The sequence below is a fragment of the Lepidochelys kempii genome, chromosome 10, assembly GCF_965140285.1.
Source record: "Lepidochelys kempii isolate rLepKem1 chromosome 10, rLepKem1.hap1, whole genome shotgun sequence".
Classification (NCBI taxonomy): Eukaryota; Metazoa; Chordata; order Testudines; family Cheloniidae; genus Lepidochelys; species Lepidochelys kempii.
In genome coordinates this window covers 9,194,064-9,209,636 of record NC_136389.1, presented here as the reverse complement: position 1 = coordinate 9,209,636, position 15,573 = coordinate 9,194,064, and the positions used below count along the sequence as shown (strand labels likewise).

At 39.3% G+C, this 15,573-nt stretch overlaps 1 protein-coding gene across 5 annotated transcripts in view; it reads right to left on the bottom strand.

Moving 5' to 3' along the window:
* SMURF1 (SMAD specific E3 ubiquitin protein ligase 1) overlaps positions 1-13,711 on the bottom strand; it is a 59,132-nt gene extending 45,421 nt beyond the window's left edge. For 3 of the 5 annotated variants that reach the window (XM_073361899.2, XM_073361900.2, XM_073361903.2), the window contains exon 1: positions 13,453-13,495. Coding sequence is in view for 2 of the 5 variants with exons in the window: in XM_073361901.2 (XP_073218002.1) it covers positions 13,453-13,507 (55 nt within the window). In the remaining 3 variants the exon portion in view is untranslated. Of the gene's footprint in view, positions 1-13,452 lie in introns of all 5 variants that reach the window. The other 2 variants (XM_073361901.2, XM_073361902.2) reach the window with 1 other exon arrangement.
* Between the last annotated feature and the right edge of the window lie 1,862 nt (positions 13,712-15,573).

The window sequence follows — 15,573 nt, the reverse complement described above, 5'->3', positions numbered from 1 at the left end:
GTTCTGTCAAAATGTACAGAGTCTTTGGATCGATCACACAAATAAGTATTCCAACAACATTTATATATATTACTCTGAAACAACATTTATATCATTTCACACCTCCGCAAATGAACAGTAATTCTTTCTTTTGGTCTCCCAAAAGTATGAAGCGTTTTCTGTGTACAACATTTGTACGCTTAGTAGCTTGAAATAATAATAAAAAAGTGGTACTATTTTCTCTGAAATTTTGTTTTATTCCTTCCCTTTTACCCCATCCCCAGTCAGCTAGGAATAATTCTCAAATCTGTTCTAGTTCAGCTTGGAAGTAGAGCTCACAGGCTTGATAAGCATGCAGAACAGGAAATGCTTTGGATTGCAGACTACTTAGAACACTTATTTTCCCAAGCAAGTTTTTACAAATTCAGTTTGATGGGTGGTTTTATAATTTTTAATTTCCACTAACGCATATCAAAACACTATGGCTAGACAAGTCAAAGAAGAATGAAAATCACTACCGTGGCTTACACCACTATGTGAGTTTCAAACAATCCAGATACAGGGAAGCAAAACTTGCTCCGTAAATACTGGTGGACCTTTGCTATTGAACGGAGGCCTCTAAATGAGAGGGCATTTAATTTTTAAACTAAAAACTGAAAATAACAGTGACCTTTTACATTTTTATTTTGTTTTCAAAAGTCCTGCAAGATGAGGCAAGAAGGTTACTGCCAGCAGGTGGAGAGAGTAGACAGGAGAATTACAACAACTCTGATTATGTTTGTTGCCCATATTTTTATATACACACAGATCTAAACAATACTTATTGAATAAAAAGTGTTATGTTAATACAACATTCAGGTTTTAAATTTAACCTTGAAGTCAAGAAATGAAAAAATATGGTGCTCAATGTAACATTAATTTGCCCGTATTACTACAACACTTTAAATGACTAGTTACCGTTAAATGTATACTTCACTACACAGTATGTAAGTGTACATTAATCTTGAAAAGAAAACTATCATTTTCATTTTCTGATATGCTTTTAAATTTGTAAACTTAATGTTACATTAATAAGCTTTTGGTTTGCATTTAACTTCTGAGTTGAAGAAAAAAAACTCCCCCACACATTACCAAGTAAATGCTTCATGCCAGTACTAAATTTCACACCTGAATTGAATAAAGTGATGAAAGAAGGGCAAATATATATCTTTGCTGGCATCATGGTCCAGGGGACAGGGAATGGACTGTGTCTCAAAAGAACTGGGTTCCATTCCTAATTCTGTCACTGATTTAGCTGGGCAATCTTACAAAAATTACCCCTTTTACCATTTCACATATCTGCACCTCAGTACTCAGCTGTAAATTGGGGATAACAATCATTTGTTAAGCTTTTTAAATATAAAGGAGATAAGTACCATTGCTGTTTGGTGGTAGAGAATTTTAAGTCTAGGTTAACAAAGCAACAGTATATCACTTCACATAGTGGAGGTGCTCTTCCTAATGGAAAGAGGGTTTTTAAAATCAAGATCACAGAATTTTCAGAAAATGTCACAGATCCAGAAAATTGTGGTACGTTACTATTTTTGCACCCATCCGTTTCTTCTTTCCTTGATGCTAAAGTATTTGAGGAGTCTACTATTTCAATAAGACATTTACAAACAATGAGAGTGTGCATAATATGAAAATTAGAGATAAGAGAACTGCCTGTTAAAAACAATCACCTTAAACAGCTAGGTTGACCTTATTTGTGTCCATCTTAAAGAAAAGAGGGACACTGCTGATATTTCAGCTATTGTCTAACAATGCCAAAGTAAATGCTACTTCAAGAACCCAACAAAACTGGCAAACATTCAATACAAGGTTAACATCACAACACGAGCCTGTGCTCACATACCCTGGTCAGAAGAAAACAGTTCAGATACATAGGCTTGGTCTACACTTAAAAAAAAAAAAAGTTAGATCAACCTAGCTACATTGCTCAGTGCCATGAAAAATGTCATGTCCTGTGTGATGCAGTTAGGTTGACTTAACCTCCACTGTAGAGATGGCTAGGTCAATGGAAGAATGTTTCCATCAACCTAGCTACCACCTCACACGGAGGTAGATTAATTACAACAATGGAAAAACCCCTTCCATTGATGTAGGAAGCATCTACACTGTGATGCTGCAGCTGCGCTGCTATAGTGTAGACAGACTCTTGTTAAACAGGGTTTCTCCATTATTCTTAAAATAATTTCTTTTAACAATCAAATATTAATTATCCCTGAATCTGACACACATTTGAACTGCATGTGTAAAACTGGAGTTCTGCATTGTAAGCTTGAGTGTAAAATCATATACTGATGTTTCCAAAGACTTCTAAAGAATATCTGTCTAAGATGTATTCAAAAAAGCTATTAACACTAGTCATTGTTGAAGAATGAAGTTACATAATTTTCAGTTAGAGTGCAGCATCAGGTCCATTTAAAAAAAACTGTTATATACACTGATTAATCAAAAACACACAAATATAAATTTACCAAACTTTCTCATTATGATTATCTTTGGGCTGAAAAGCAAGCACAGGAGATTTTAACCCAAAATATACCTATCACTGTAAAGCATATAAATTACATAGCTGGATTAAGTACTACTAAGCATTTGTGATTATGCATACAAAACCGCTATTGACTTAAGTAAATGTAGCACAAGCCAGGTACAGTACATTTAGCTCTTCACATGCATTTAAAAATCTGGACTTTTTAGCCTTTGCACTTTCAGTATAACAATTAGGAGTGTTAGTTTCACAAAATGCTCTCTCTTTTCAAAAAGCTTTTTGGGTAGTATTTGCCATGGGATTTATAGTAAATATAATAGTATCGATCAAAGGGGCAGAGTTTTCAACCCAGAGTTTTCAAAAGCATGGTACATACACTGGATGCAAGCCAGGCACCACTCAGCATCTGAAAAAACATTTCAGCTTTACATTAATAGTCATCTTGAGTACAAAGCGAATCAAATGCCAGCTGTCTAAAATACATTTCCACAACTTTCTTTTATCTAGAACTTAATGATATAATGTAAAGATTTATTGTAATATACTCCACACTCCAGAGACCAAAAAGTTTACTATTCAAACAAAATATATTACCTCCTTTATCAACATAATCAGATTTATCTTGCCATTTTGTAAAGGAAACAAGAGATGCAAATCTTCAGATAGTAATATGCTGAACTACAGAGGCTTCAGAAGAGTGCTGCATTTTATTTTAATCTAATCATTTGAGTGAAAGTATAATCAGAAGACTGAAGTACAAAGATACAAAAAGCATAATGAGCATTCTATACTTTTCCCCAAAAGTACAATAATAAACCCCCCTTTATTGAAAGATGCTAAATTGCAAAATTTACAAGGAGAGACTATCAAGTTAAAAAAAAAATCACTCATCTGATTTTTTTTAAAACCTATATTACCGATAAGAGCTAAGATACTCTAACTAAAAGGTTAGAGAACACTATCTTTTACTTTTCAGCTTATTTTTTGTATATTTCATTCTCCTGCATAGTCAGTCTCCCCTGTTTGTGTAGATCTTTTAGTCATTGGGGAGAGAAAAAAATCTAAGTATTTGGTAAATATAACTAAGATCATAAACACTGGCAAGGAAACTTAATGACAGACAGTATATCTGAAATCATTTTTTAAATTGATAATTTTGAATTGACAGTGTTCCTTCAAACTTACATTGTTTACATCACACTCTAATTGAGTATTAGAAATTAAAGAATAAAATAGAAAGTTACTATAATATAAGCGCCTAGCTGCAGAGGATTTGTCACAATTTCAAGAAACCGTAAGAGCAAGAGTCAGACTCATGGATCTTAAAACATTTAAATTGCTTCATCATGCCACAGCCAGCCTAAACCTTTGGGTTCACTGATACATGATGCTACAGACATTCCTCAGCCAATTAGAATTCCTTTCAGCTGCAATGGAGGAGAACACAGCTGGAATTGATGGAGTAGCATGCATCACCACATACTCATTTTAATAGGCATTATTTTAACATTATTCTGAAACAACCGTGGACTGTTTTACCCACAAATAGATGGACAAACATTCCAATTAAATACTTATGTTTATTAAACTGCCTTACTACACACAGTAATTTCGATATCTTTAAAACAAAAAAAGAGGTTAAAAAAATCTTGCTCTGCCTACTCTACCCATCTATGCTCTGAGTTTGGTGGCCTTAGGGATTTCTGACTACTGTGCTTACAGTGACCTTGACAACAAGCCAGTATGAATTTTGGCCTTTAACTTGAAAAAAATAATTTGCTGAAGAGGAAGGTATCAAGCTATTTATACCCCTTTGTGAGATTTTTTTTTAAACAGTTTTCTTCCCAGAATACAACCCTACTTTGCTATCTAAGCCAAGTTAGTGTCACGAACATATCTTCCAATTTAGACACCCCAAAAATATTTCCAGGATGTGTCTCTCTCTTTAAAAACAGAATAATTTAATCCATACGAACACACACACACCACAGAAGGGTGGGGGAGGCTCAAAATGTTGCCTTTTCAGGTCTACACAAGGCAGTTACTGGGATGTGAGAAGAGGCAGAACATATTCTCTGATTTCCCATTCAGAAATTACTAAAATGCCACTGCAATTCTCTTATCAAATTGTCTTGAATCACAATTTACAAGCAGACAGTCTATTTAACTGGAGTATGGAATTGCAGATTTTCCTTTTTCAAAAGGAAAGCTAAACAAGGTTTTAGATTCAAGTTTCTTCTCCTACCATGTACACAGACCTCATCTACACTGAGGTACTGGTGAAAATCTTCCACCAACTCTATCAATACTAGCAACAGTGGGAATTCTAATGTGGACTGACTGTGTCTTTAACAATCTGCTCTAAATAGGGTTAGATAATATGGCAGCAAAAAAGCTGGTGGTCAGTCAACACTAGCACTCATTTCTAGCACAGCGGGAGGTGTCAAGCAAATATGGCAGATTTTCAGAAAGACTTCAGTGCAGACCACAGGCACTCACACCAAACTCAAAACCCTGTCTACAACAGGAAACATATGCACTTTACAATGATTGTCAGTAAGAGGTATCCTGGACCAATGTTCTATAAAGTTTAACTACCAGCGTAGAAAGAGACAAACCATCTTCAGCAACAAAATAGCAGATGCCTTGTCCATACTGGGAAGCTGAATGGTTGCTGAGAATAGTTTTCAGTTCCCTCTGAACCAAAATTGCATATGGTTAAAGTGCTAGTACAGACAAAATTTTTCAGCAGCATTCCAGAATTTTATTCTGTCCACAGGAGGACTTGAAATATTTTCAAGTATTGGTTCCAATGGAACCAGTGTAGAGAACCATATTCAGCAAAGATAGAGAAGAGAACTCACTACTTTATATCTTCATCTTACTTATTTTTATACCAAAGAACATTAAATGAACCACATGATGTGCACATGACTAAATTAAGTAACCACGGTATTGAACTGGCATAGCCTTCATCCTTCTTTGACTTATTCCCACCTTTGTTAATCATTCCCAATAACTGTGGCCCCATTTCACCAAAGGATTTATGTGCTTAACTTTAGGCCCATGAGTGTTCCCACTGAAGACAAAGGGATTACTTATGTTCTTAAGGTTAAGTACATGCTTAAGTGCTGTACTGAATCAAGGCCTAAGTCCAGTTTAAAATTTATATTGTAAGCTCTCTGGGGCAGAGAGCATGTTTTTGTATTCTGTGAAGCACAGAGTTCCAACTTCAGCATGCTATATATAACTGATACCACTCCATGCTGAAAACTTTTGTTTCACCAGCAGCAGGTAAAGTGTTTGCCAGCTCCTGTCAGCAATAGGTCAATTTCCTTGTATAAATGGGAACACAAGGTAAAACTTAACCACCTCTACACTACAAAATTGAAATTACTAAATAATTTTCAGAAGCATGTCCCACTCCATCCCTAAATCAGTAATAAAAGTGGTGTATGTACGAATACATCATCTTCAATGCTGTTTCAGAAAACATGACTAAAAATTAGCAAATCTCACACTTTCTGTATCTGAAATGATAATGAAGATGTTTTATCTGCTCCACTTCTGCCATTTCAATATTGGTTCAGTGGTTCACTATTGAAACCAATTTTCAGTAAAAGTTTAACTTCTTCGCAGACACAGAAAGAAGACATTCAGAACAGTTTTAGAAACACAAATACAAGATGAAAGAGCGTTAAAAGGAACGGGTGAGAAAAGAATAGTTCTTAGCCTGGTAGATAATAAAAAGAAGAAAAAGCAGTAATTAAATTGTTCAACAGTATTCCAAATTATATTCTTTATATGAAGATTCTGAGTTTGAGAAAAGAAAGCTGAGTTAGGAACAATGGCGACTTTATTCCTACTTCCCCCACCCGAGGGGGATGTTGAAGCAAACTCTTTTTGAAAATTTAATTTTCTTCTACTAGGACAAAGGTTTTGAGATGGTCTTGACTTACATGGAGGGAAAAAAAAGACTTGTTACCCACGAGCCTGCCCATAAGAAAAGGCTGTTCTCTGGATTCCCACTCTGGTAGCTCAATGAAGATATCAGCAGGCCTATTACAAAAGCTGCACTCTGGATTCTTACCCACCAAATACAAAGAAAAAAAAATTTACGTTTTTTTTTCTCTAGTTATATGCCTCCCCTTCCATATCACCATACTATGAGAGTTTCACACCATAATATAGGCTCAACTTAAATGTATACCCCAAATTAAAAAACATAGTAAGAGAACCAAAAAACTGCCACTGTGTCTGAAGAAAGTAAAAGATGCAGTAAGAGGCAAAAAGGCATCCTTTAAAAAATGGAAGTTAAATCCTAGTGAGGAAAATAGAAAGGAGCACAAACTCTGGCAAATGAAGTGTAAAAATATAATTAGGAAGGCCAAAAAAAGAATTTGAAGAACAGCTAGCCAAAGACTCAAAAAGTAATAGCAAAAAAAAAAAATTCAGTACATCAGAAGCAGGAACTAGTGGGGCCACTGGATGATTGAGATGCTAAAGGAGCACTCAAGGACGATAAGGCCATTGCGGAGAAACTAAATGAATTCTTTGCCTCGATCTTCATGGCTGAGAATGAGAGGGAGATGCCCAAACCCGAGCCATTCTTTTTAGATGACAAATCTGAGGAACTGTCCCAGATTGAAGTGTCATTAGAGGAGGGTTTGGAACAAATTGATCAACTAAAAAGTAATAAGCCACCAGGACTGGATGGTATTCACCCAAGAGTTCTGAAGGAACTCAAATGTGAAACTGCAAAACTACTAACTGTAGTCTGTAACCTACCATTTAAATCAGCTTCTGTACCAAATGACTGGAGGATAGCTAATATTACACCAATTTTTTTAAAAGGGCTCTAGAGGTGATCCCAGCAATTATAGGCCGGTAAGCCCGACTTCAGTACCAAGCAAACTGGTTGAAACTATAATAAAGAACAAAATTGGCAAACACATAGATGAACATAATTGGTTGGGGAAGAGTCAACATGGTTTTTATAAAGGGAAATCATGCCTCACCAATATACTAGAATGCTTTGAGGGCGTCAACAAGCATGTGGACAAGGGGAATACAGTGGATATAGTGTATTTAGATTTTCATAAAGCCTTTGACAAGGTCCCTCACCAAAGGTTCCTAAGCAAAGTAAGCTATCATGGGATATGAGAGGACCTTCCCTCTTAGATTGGTAATTGGTTAAAAAATAGGAAACAAAGGCTAGGAATAAATGGTCAGTTTTCAGAATGGAAAAAGGTAAACAGTGGTGTCCCCCAGGGGTCTGTACTGGGACCAGTCCTATTAAACATATTCACAAATGATCTGGAAAAAGGGGTAAACAGTGAGGTGGCAAAATGTGCAGATGATACAAAACTACACAAGATTGCTGTCTCCCTGGGACTTAACTAAGAGATACAAAAGGATCTCAAAACTAGATGACTGGGCAACAAAATGGCAGATGAAATTCAGTGTTGATAAATGGAAAATAATGCTCTTTGGAAAACATAATCCTAACTATACATATAAAACCATGGTGTCTAAATTAGCTGTTGCCATTCAAGAAAGACATCTTGGAGTCATTGTGGATAGTTCTCTGAAAACATCCACTCAATGTGCAGCAGCAGTCAAAAAAGTGAACAGAATGTTGGGCATCATTAAGAAAGGGACAGATAAAACAGAAAATATCATATTGCCGCTATATAAATCCATGGTACCGCCCCCATCTTGAATACTGTGGGCAGATGTGGTCGCCCATCTCAAAAAAGATATACTGGCATTGGAAAAGGTTCAGAAAAGGGCAACAAAAATTATCAGAGTTATGGAACAGGTGCCATATGAGGAGAGATTAATAAGACTGGGACTTTTCAGCTTGGAAAAGAGACAAAGGGGAATATGATAGAGGTCTATAAAATCATGACTGGTGTGGAGAAAGTAAATAAGTGTTATTTACTCCTTCTCATAACACACATAAAATTAATAGGCAGCAGGTTTAAAACAAACAAAAGGAAGTATTTCTTTACACAACGCAGTCAACCTGTGGAACTCCTTGCCAGAGGATGTTGTGAAGGCCAAGGCTATAACAGGGTTCAAAAAAGAACTAGATAAATTCATGGAGGATAGGTCCATCAATGGCTATTAGCCAGGATGGGCAGGGATGGTGTCCCTAGCCTCCGTTTGCCAGAAGCTGCGAATGAGCGACAGGGAATGGATCACTTGATTTATAACCTGTTCTGTTCATTCCCTCTGGCCAGTACAAGGTGTCCCACTGTCGGAAGACAGGATACTGGGCTACATGGACTTTTGGTCTGACCCAGTATTGCCGTTCTTACATCTTATGACTACTCTCACAGCCCCTTTGTGTGGAAAAGCAGTAGTATTATCCCCACTGCACAAATGGGGAACCGAGGCACTGAGATTAAGTGACTTGTTCAAGGTCACAGAGGAAGTTTGTGACAAAGCCAAGACTGAACTCCGTCCAGTGGTCCAACCACAAAGCCACCTGACTCCCAGAAGAGTGTCTGCAGTAAAGGGGTTGAGAATCATCACAGGAGAAAAATTGAGGTAAAAAAGTAAGAAAGTTTTGGTCACAGATTTTGATGAAATCCCATGCTATTATCCAGAGTTTGTAGTGACTCAACTGTTATTCCCTGCCCCTCCCCACCACCCTACTGTTTACAACAAAATCATTTCCCTGTCCAACTGGTGTAACATACTGAGCTTATTAACCAGCCATTTCAATTTTCACCCCTGGATAATAATAGTCAGACCACTACCAGGACAATCCTTTTCTACAACCAGTATACTACATTCTGTATGAAAAATACTAAGTACCTAATATGTTGTACATAGCTGCTTCTGACAAGACAAAGACAGATGTGCAGTGCTATTCAACATTTCTGAAAATGAGACATAAAACTGTCTGGATCACCGGTCTCAATGTTGCTATTGATCAATCAGTTAACTTTGCTGCAAGCAATATTACATTAATAATGAAGCCAAAGCAAGACAAGCTAATACATTTGTGACAAGTGCTTTTCAAATTTGCCTTTTCACTAATGTAAGTGCATTCTATCTAAAATATAATTTAATATTTTACTTTGAACTTGAAGTCAATTTATTCCCCAAAGGTTTAAGTTACAGGTGAGTTTACTTACAAAACGTTTGGAAGCCATGCTTTTGAAATATACTGATCATTTCATTTTATACACTAAATGCACCTGAACTACTCCAAATTTCATCCAAGGTTTACTGTAAGGTATTGGTGTATGTATCACCATTCTCCCTTCTCCTCCTTTCTCCGCTACTATTAGTGCTTCCACTTGCCTCAGACATCCAGGCGGCCTCCAAATCTTGTTGCCTGTTCCTACGTAACATTTCTAAATCCAACCGTTTTTTCCTGTCAAGACAGCTAGGACTCCCATCTATACCCTCACTGACACCTTTACTGCACCCTCCAATCTGTACAAAATGCAGTTAAAATAGTCTTCCTTGCCTATCACTCTGACCATATCATCCTTCTCTTTAATCTCTCCAGTGGCTCCCCACCTCCATGATATCAAGTTAAAAATGGCTGTCTTACTTTTCAAGGCCCTTCAGAATTCTGTCCCTCCCAACTTATCAGCTCATGTTTTATCACACTGCTCCTCTCCGCCCCAGCTCCCTTTCTTTTCTGTCAATTAGAATTGCCTCTACTACCAACTTGTCCATTCAGCCCATAAAGATCTTTGCATTTTCTTTCACTCAGATTCTTATGCATGAACCCCTTTCCCCAGAACTGATCCATAGGGCTATACTATCCTTTCTTCCTTGAAATTGCTTCCCAACACTGCCACCAAAGCACCTAGCTTTTTTATTTATTTTTTTTAAAGAGAGCGCACGCTCTCATTCTTACACTACCACTGATAACAACACTAATATACACATGTTTTTACACTGTGTTGTCCAGAGTTGCTTTGAAAAGCAACAGACAACATGATGGTAAAAACCTGTGCACGCCTTACCTCCACCAGGACCTTATTTGCTCAGGCTTTGAGGAAGTCTGGAGTATAGGGGGGACATCAGAGAGCATGGGTCTGTGAAAGGTGGGATCATTCTATTCCATGGACTGGCTTTTTGTTGTTTTGTTTTAAACCGGGGGGTGGGATTTGCAATTCTCTTTTTTTTTTTATGGATAGCATTGTGGCAGTGCCCACAGTGTCTGATCCTGTCCACAAGTAGCTGTGTTTTTAATCATTGTCAAAGTGTCGAGAACTTGGGATAAGTAAAAATAAATAAAACATTTCTGTTAATGCAAATGTTTGTGTATGTACAAGAATGAAGTTCATTTCTTTAAACACAGGAAAGATTCTACCAATATTCACATCTCATTTATGAAGTGGTCCTTGAAGGCATCTTCTATGTAAGTGGTATTTACATAGTAATTTTCAGCTCATGTAAAACCACAGAGCTGGTTCATAATCACAGGAAAAGAAATTGCAAGTCACAAGGCAACATGATGTAGGTAGTATATCAAACAGAAGATGTCCTGTTTTGTTTCAATTCAGCTTATATCTCTCAACAACAAAACAGAATGTAGTAACAAAAGGCATATTAGCTATAGTTACTCAAAGTTGATCAGTCAACAAGCACATTTAAAATGAAGCAAGACGTAAAATGTGTTTAATACTTCTGAAGGGACAAATCTCCAAAAGTAATTATTTATTTTTAGAGTAAATCTTGCCGATTTTAATTCACTGTCGGGGTTATTAATAAAACTGAAAGTAAGATTGACCAAGTGGGAGATTCCCTCAATATAGTTTAAAAAACGTTATGCTCAAACAAGACACCAAAGTTACTCCATTAACAAAAAATGCAGCATCTCCTGAAATGCTTTGAATTATGAAGGTCGATTCATGCAAACCAGAAGTGAAAATGAAGATACAAGCTACCTGATGCAGTATTAGTTTAAAAAATGCAAAACCAGTAACTTCTGTTCAGAATAATTTTTACTTGGGCTGTGTACAGGGTTCTGAAGGGGACTGCCAGTGTCCCTTATACAATAATTACTCCACTCCTTCTGAAATCAGCAAAAAAATGTTCTGCACTTCTGTTTTAGAAACAATTATACAAATCTGTGAGCATGTATTTAACATACACCAGTATAAAACTATCAAATATCTATAAAACGTTTAAAAATGTTTAAAGTACAGTTTCATAAAACACTCATTCTATCTTTAAAACCCTTTTCTCACAAAGCCTAAATTCTAAACCAGTAGTAGTTTAGATCCAAAAAGAATAATGAGCTGATATCTTCCAGCCAATTACTTCCCCCCCCCCCCGAAACATATATTTAATCACCCTGTTTCCTAGAAATACTATTTGAAATCAGCTAGCTTTGCACTTTATAAAAGGAAATGGGTTTTAACGCAGGTGTTTATAACTGACTGCACTGTAACTAGGAACTAAATTAGGCTTATCATTAAAGCTTAACTGATGCCATATTCTCATTAATCCATGATATTTTATGTACCAACAAAAACTATATATCTTAAGTTCACGCAGTAGCATAGCATTATGGTTCTTTCAATCAAAGAGATCCTATCATGGATGTACCTGTTGCCTTTCAAAACCTGTACTGGATTTTATTCATCAGTAATTCATGATGCTGTCATCTTTAGAAACAGAAATCACATGTCTTTCCCTTAAACAAGAAATGCCAGTGCAGGCTGCACCTTTTATAAAATAATAGGTAATTCAGCTCTGTAAGGGTATAACAAACTGATGTACCCACTACAACCTCATGACCAAACATGAACTTCAAAGTAGGAAAGTGAATTAGGTGAAAATGTCTGAAAGAGATTAAACAAATGTTTGATTCATTTTCCAATATATGTTTTCCAACAAGTGAACCTCTCCACTGCAGAAAAAAGCAAATTCATTATTAATTAGGGCTAACAACATATAAACTATTAAGGGGGGTGGGGGGAACTGATTTTCCACTAGCAAAATTGACAAGCAGAAAAATATGACTCTTTAAACACATCTAGCAAAACCAGACTTTTTTGTGGGGAAAGGAAAGATGCCAGGAATGGACAGGACATCTGGAGACTGCCAAAGAGGGATATTTCCCAGCAGGAACTGTCCATCCCCCATAAGGCATGCATACACCAGGACTCACACATTCATCAGTTAAGGGATCTCTAATGAGCAAATGCAAAACACAATGGGAGGGGAGACATGTAAAGTTGATTGAAAAAAAAAAAGCCAAAGAGGCAGTTCAGTGGTGTCTGGACTTCAGATTTCACACACCTCCCACTTGACAACGCCAACTGGGAAAGGAACAGGAACAGAAGAAAGAAGCTTGAGAAATACAAATGGTAGACTGTCAGGTAAGGAGATTTGCAGGAGGAAGCGGTGAGAATGGAAAAACCATTGCTAGGAAACAGAGTCTGGCTAGAAATAAAGAGGAAGAGAAACAGGAAAGAAAAATTCTCAACTTTACCCAGCACTCTCTAACTCAGTCCCCAGAATTATTCTGGATTTCAGCAAGCTACAGCCTCCTCAGAAACCACACCACACGAGAGAAAAGCGTCCCCCCACACCCCCCCAGCCCTGAGCGCTCTGGAACTCGGCCCCAATTGCAACTCGAGGAAAGAATCCCTGGTGGGCCCTCCCATGAGCGCCGGGGTCAAGGAAACCCAACCGAGCACCCCCACCCTCCTCACCCCGGCTTCCTTCCCAGGGAAGGGGAAAGGAAACCCAGCCCCCCCGGGGCCCCGACTGGCCAGGACTACACCCCAAGCCAGAGGAGCAACACCGGATTAATCACAGACGGGCTCTGATCCCCATCCCTTTCCGGCCCCCTCCCCCGACCCCTCTCTACCGTGCAAGGCCCCACGGGGTGTGGGCGCGGGGGGGGTGTAAAACCCCCGCCCCGGCCGCCCCGCCCCTCGCCGCTCCGCTACCTGTGAGCCGGATTTTGATGCTGGAGCCGTTTCTCCGGGTCCCTGGATTCGACATCGCTCCCCGCGGAGAGGGGTGGAGGGAGGGGGGGGTAGGAATCAGCCGCCGGCCACAGTCACCCCCATCCGGGCCCTGCCTCTCCCGGCCCGGGCTGCCCCTGTCCGGCCGCCGCCGCCGCCCCACACAGCGGCCCCGCCACAGCGCCTCAGCAAGCCGCCGCTCGCAGCTCGACGCCCAGCCCGACCCGGACGAGGACTGCGCGCTCGCGCCGCCCTCGCTCCTGCGCGAGAAGACGGCGTGACGCAAGCGCGGCGGCCAGCGGCTGCCGCCATCTCGGGGAGGTCGCCGGCTGAGCCTGGCCGGTGTCACGCTCTGGGCGGAACGGGCAGCGCCCCCAGCGGAGGGCATGAATAGTGCAGCCACAGGGGAGCAGGTTGGTTCTTACCAGGGAGGGGACCGACTCTGTGCAGGATTTCAGGGTGGCCACGGGGAAACTGAGGCCTGTGTTGCGCTCCGTTCTCTGGGGCTGAGCCATGCTACACACCATGTGCCCCCTCCCCCCGAAGGGTCATGGGTCACCCCCATTGCCCCTCCAGGGCCCTCTGGGACTGAGCCATGCTGGACTCCCCTCCTATGGGGCTCAGCCCCAGCTCCATGCACTCCTGATCTCAATTACTGCAGTTTGTCATATGTAGGAACGAAGCTGGACACCCTGAAAAAGCTCCAGCTGGTACCAAACGCAGCAGCCTGTCTTGTTCAATATCACTAGTTGCTGTGGACTCTTCATGCTAGTGCTCTCCAAGGCATTGGCTCCCCATTGAATACAGGATACAGGGAAAAGTCTCCATCATGATGTTCAAAGCCCTCTTTGGGGTTGGTTCAAGGTACCTGGAAGATACCCGCTTTCTTTGCAACCGTGACCGCCCATAGCAGTTACATTTCTCAGGAACAATATAGGAATTCTCCTACATACTGGATCAGACCCCTAACCCATCTAGTGCAGTAGTCTGTCTCCAATCAAGGCCAGCACCAGATTATTTAGAGGAAGATGCAAGAAACCCCTTAGTAAACAGATGTGGGATAATCTGCCTTTGAAGAAAGTTTAATCCTAATCCCTTAATCGTTAGAGAGTGGTTTAAATCCTGAAAATACCTTTTTTAGCATTAACTATTCTAACTTTGGATATTCTTGTGATCCATATCAATGTTCAGTCCCTCTCTGAACCTTGCGAAATTCTTGGCCTCAACATCATCCTGTAGCAATGAGTTCCACAGTTGAATTAAAGTATTTCCTTTTCTCAGTTATGAATTTACTGCCTTTCAATGTCAATAAATGCATTCTTGTACGTGCGTTACAGGACAGGAAGAACTTGGAACTCATAGCCATGAGAGCTAAGAATGACCCTCAGAACTAAAGGCAAAGCTCACTCCCTCAATAATTTTGTGACTCACATACATGTAAACAAACACACAAAAAATTATAAAGCAAAACGAATCAAGCTACTTCTCCTACTGGCTAGGAAAGGAGAGAGAGATGGTTATTGATATATCTATGTGTAATATTTCAGAGGTATTCAAATATTACAGTGATGAGAGTATATACATATATAACAAGATTGATATGGCATGGCATGGAAATATCAAGACAACAAGCATTTTGGCACATTTCCATGCCACAATATCACAGAATCTGCTGAACTTTCCACACCATGATGTCTCCATGCATCATGCTTACATTCCTTTGCCACATGGCCAGGTTGAAGGCTCATGTTTCCAGGTCTCTGTGTTATGCTAAATCACAACGGTACTCTCATGCCAGGTTGTGACAATTCCCATCTTTTCTTTATTCTTTTACAGCATTCTATTTAAGGATCTCAAAGTGCTTTCCAAACATTAATTAACCCTCTCAACTATTCTGTGCTACAAAGAGATTGGAACACAGAGGGGTATAATGATTTATTCAGGATTACATAGCAAATTAGAGCAAGGAACAGAACCTAGGAGTCCTGATACCCTGTCTCCTGCTATAACTACCACCATTACTCTCCCATCCAACCCAAACTTTGAAATAGCCTATGTACGCTGATACAGAATATCAACTAGAATAAAAATTGCATAGATATC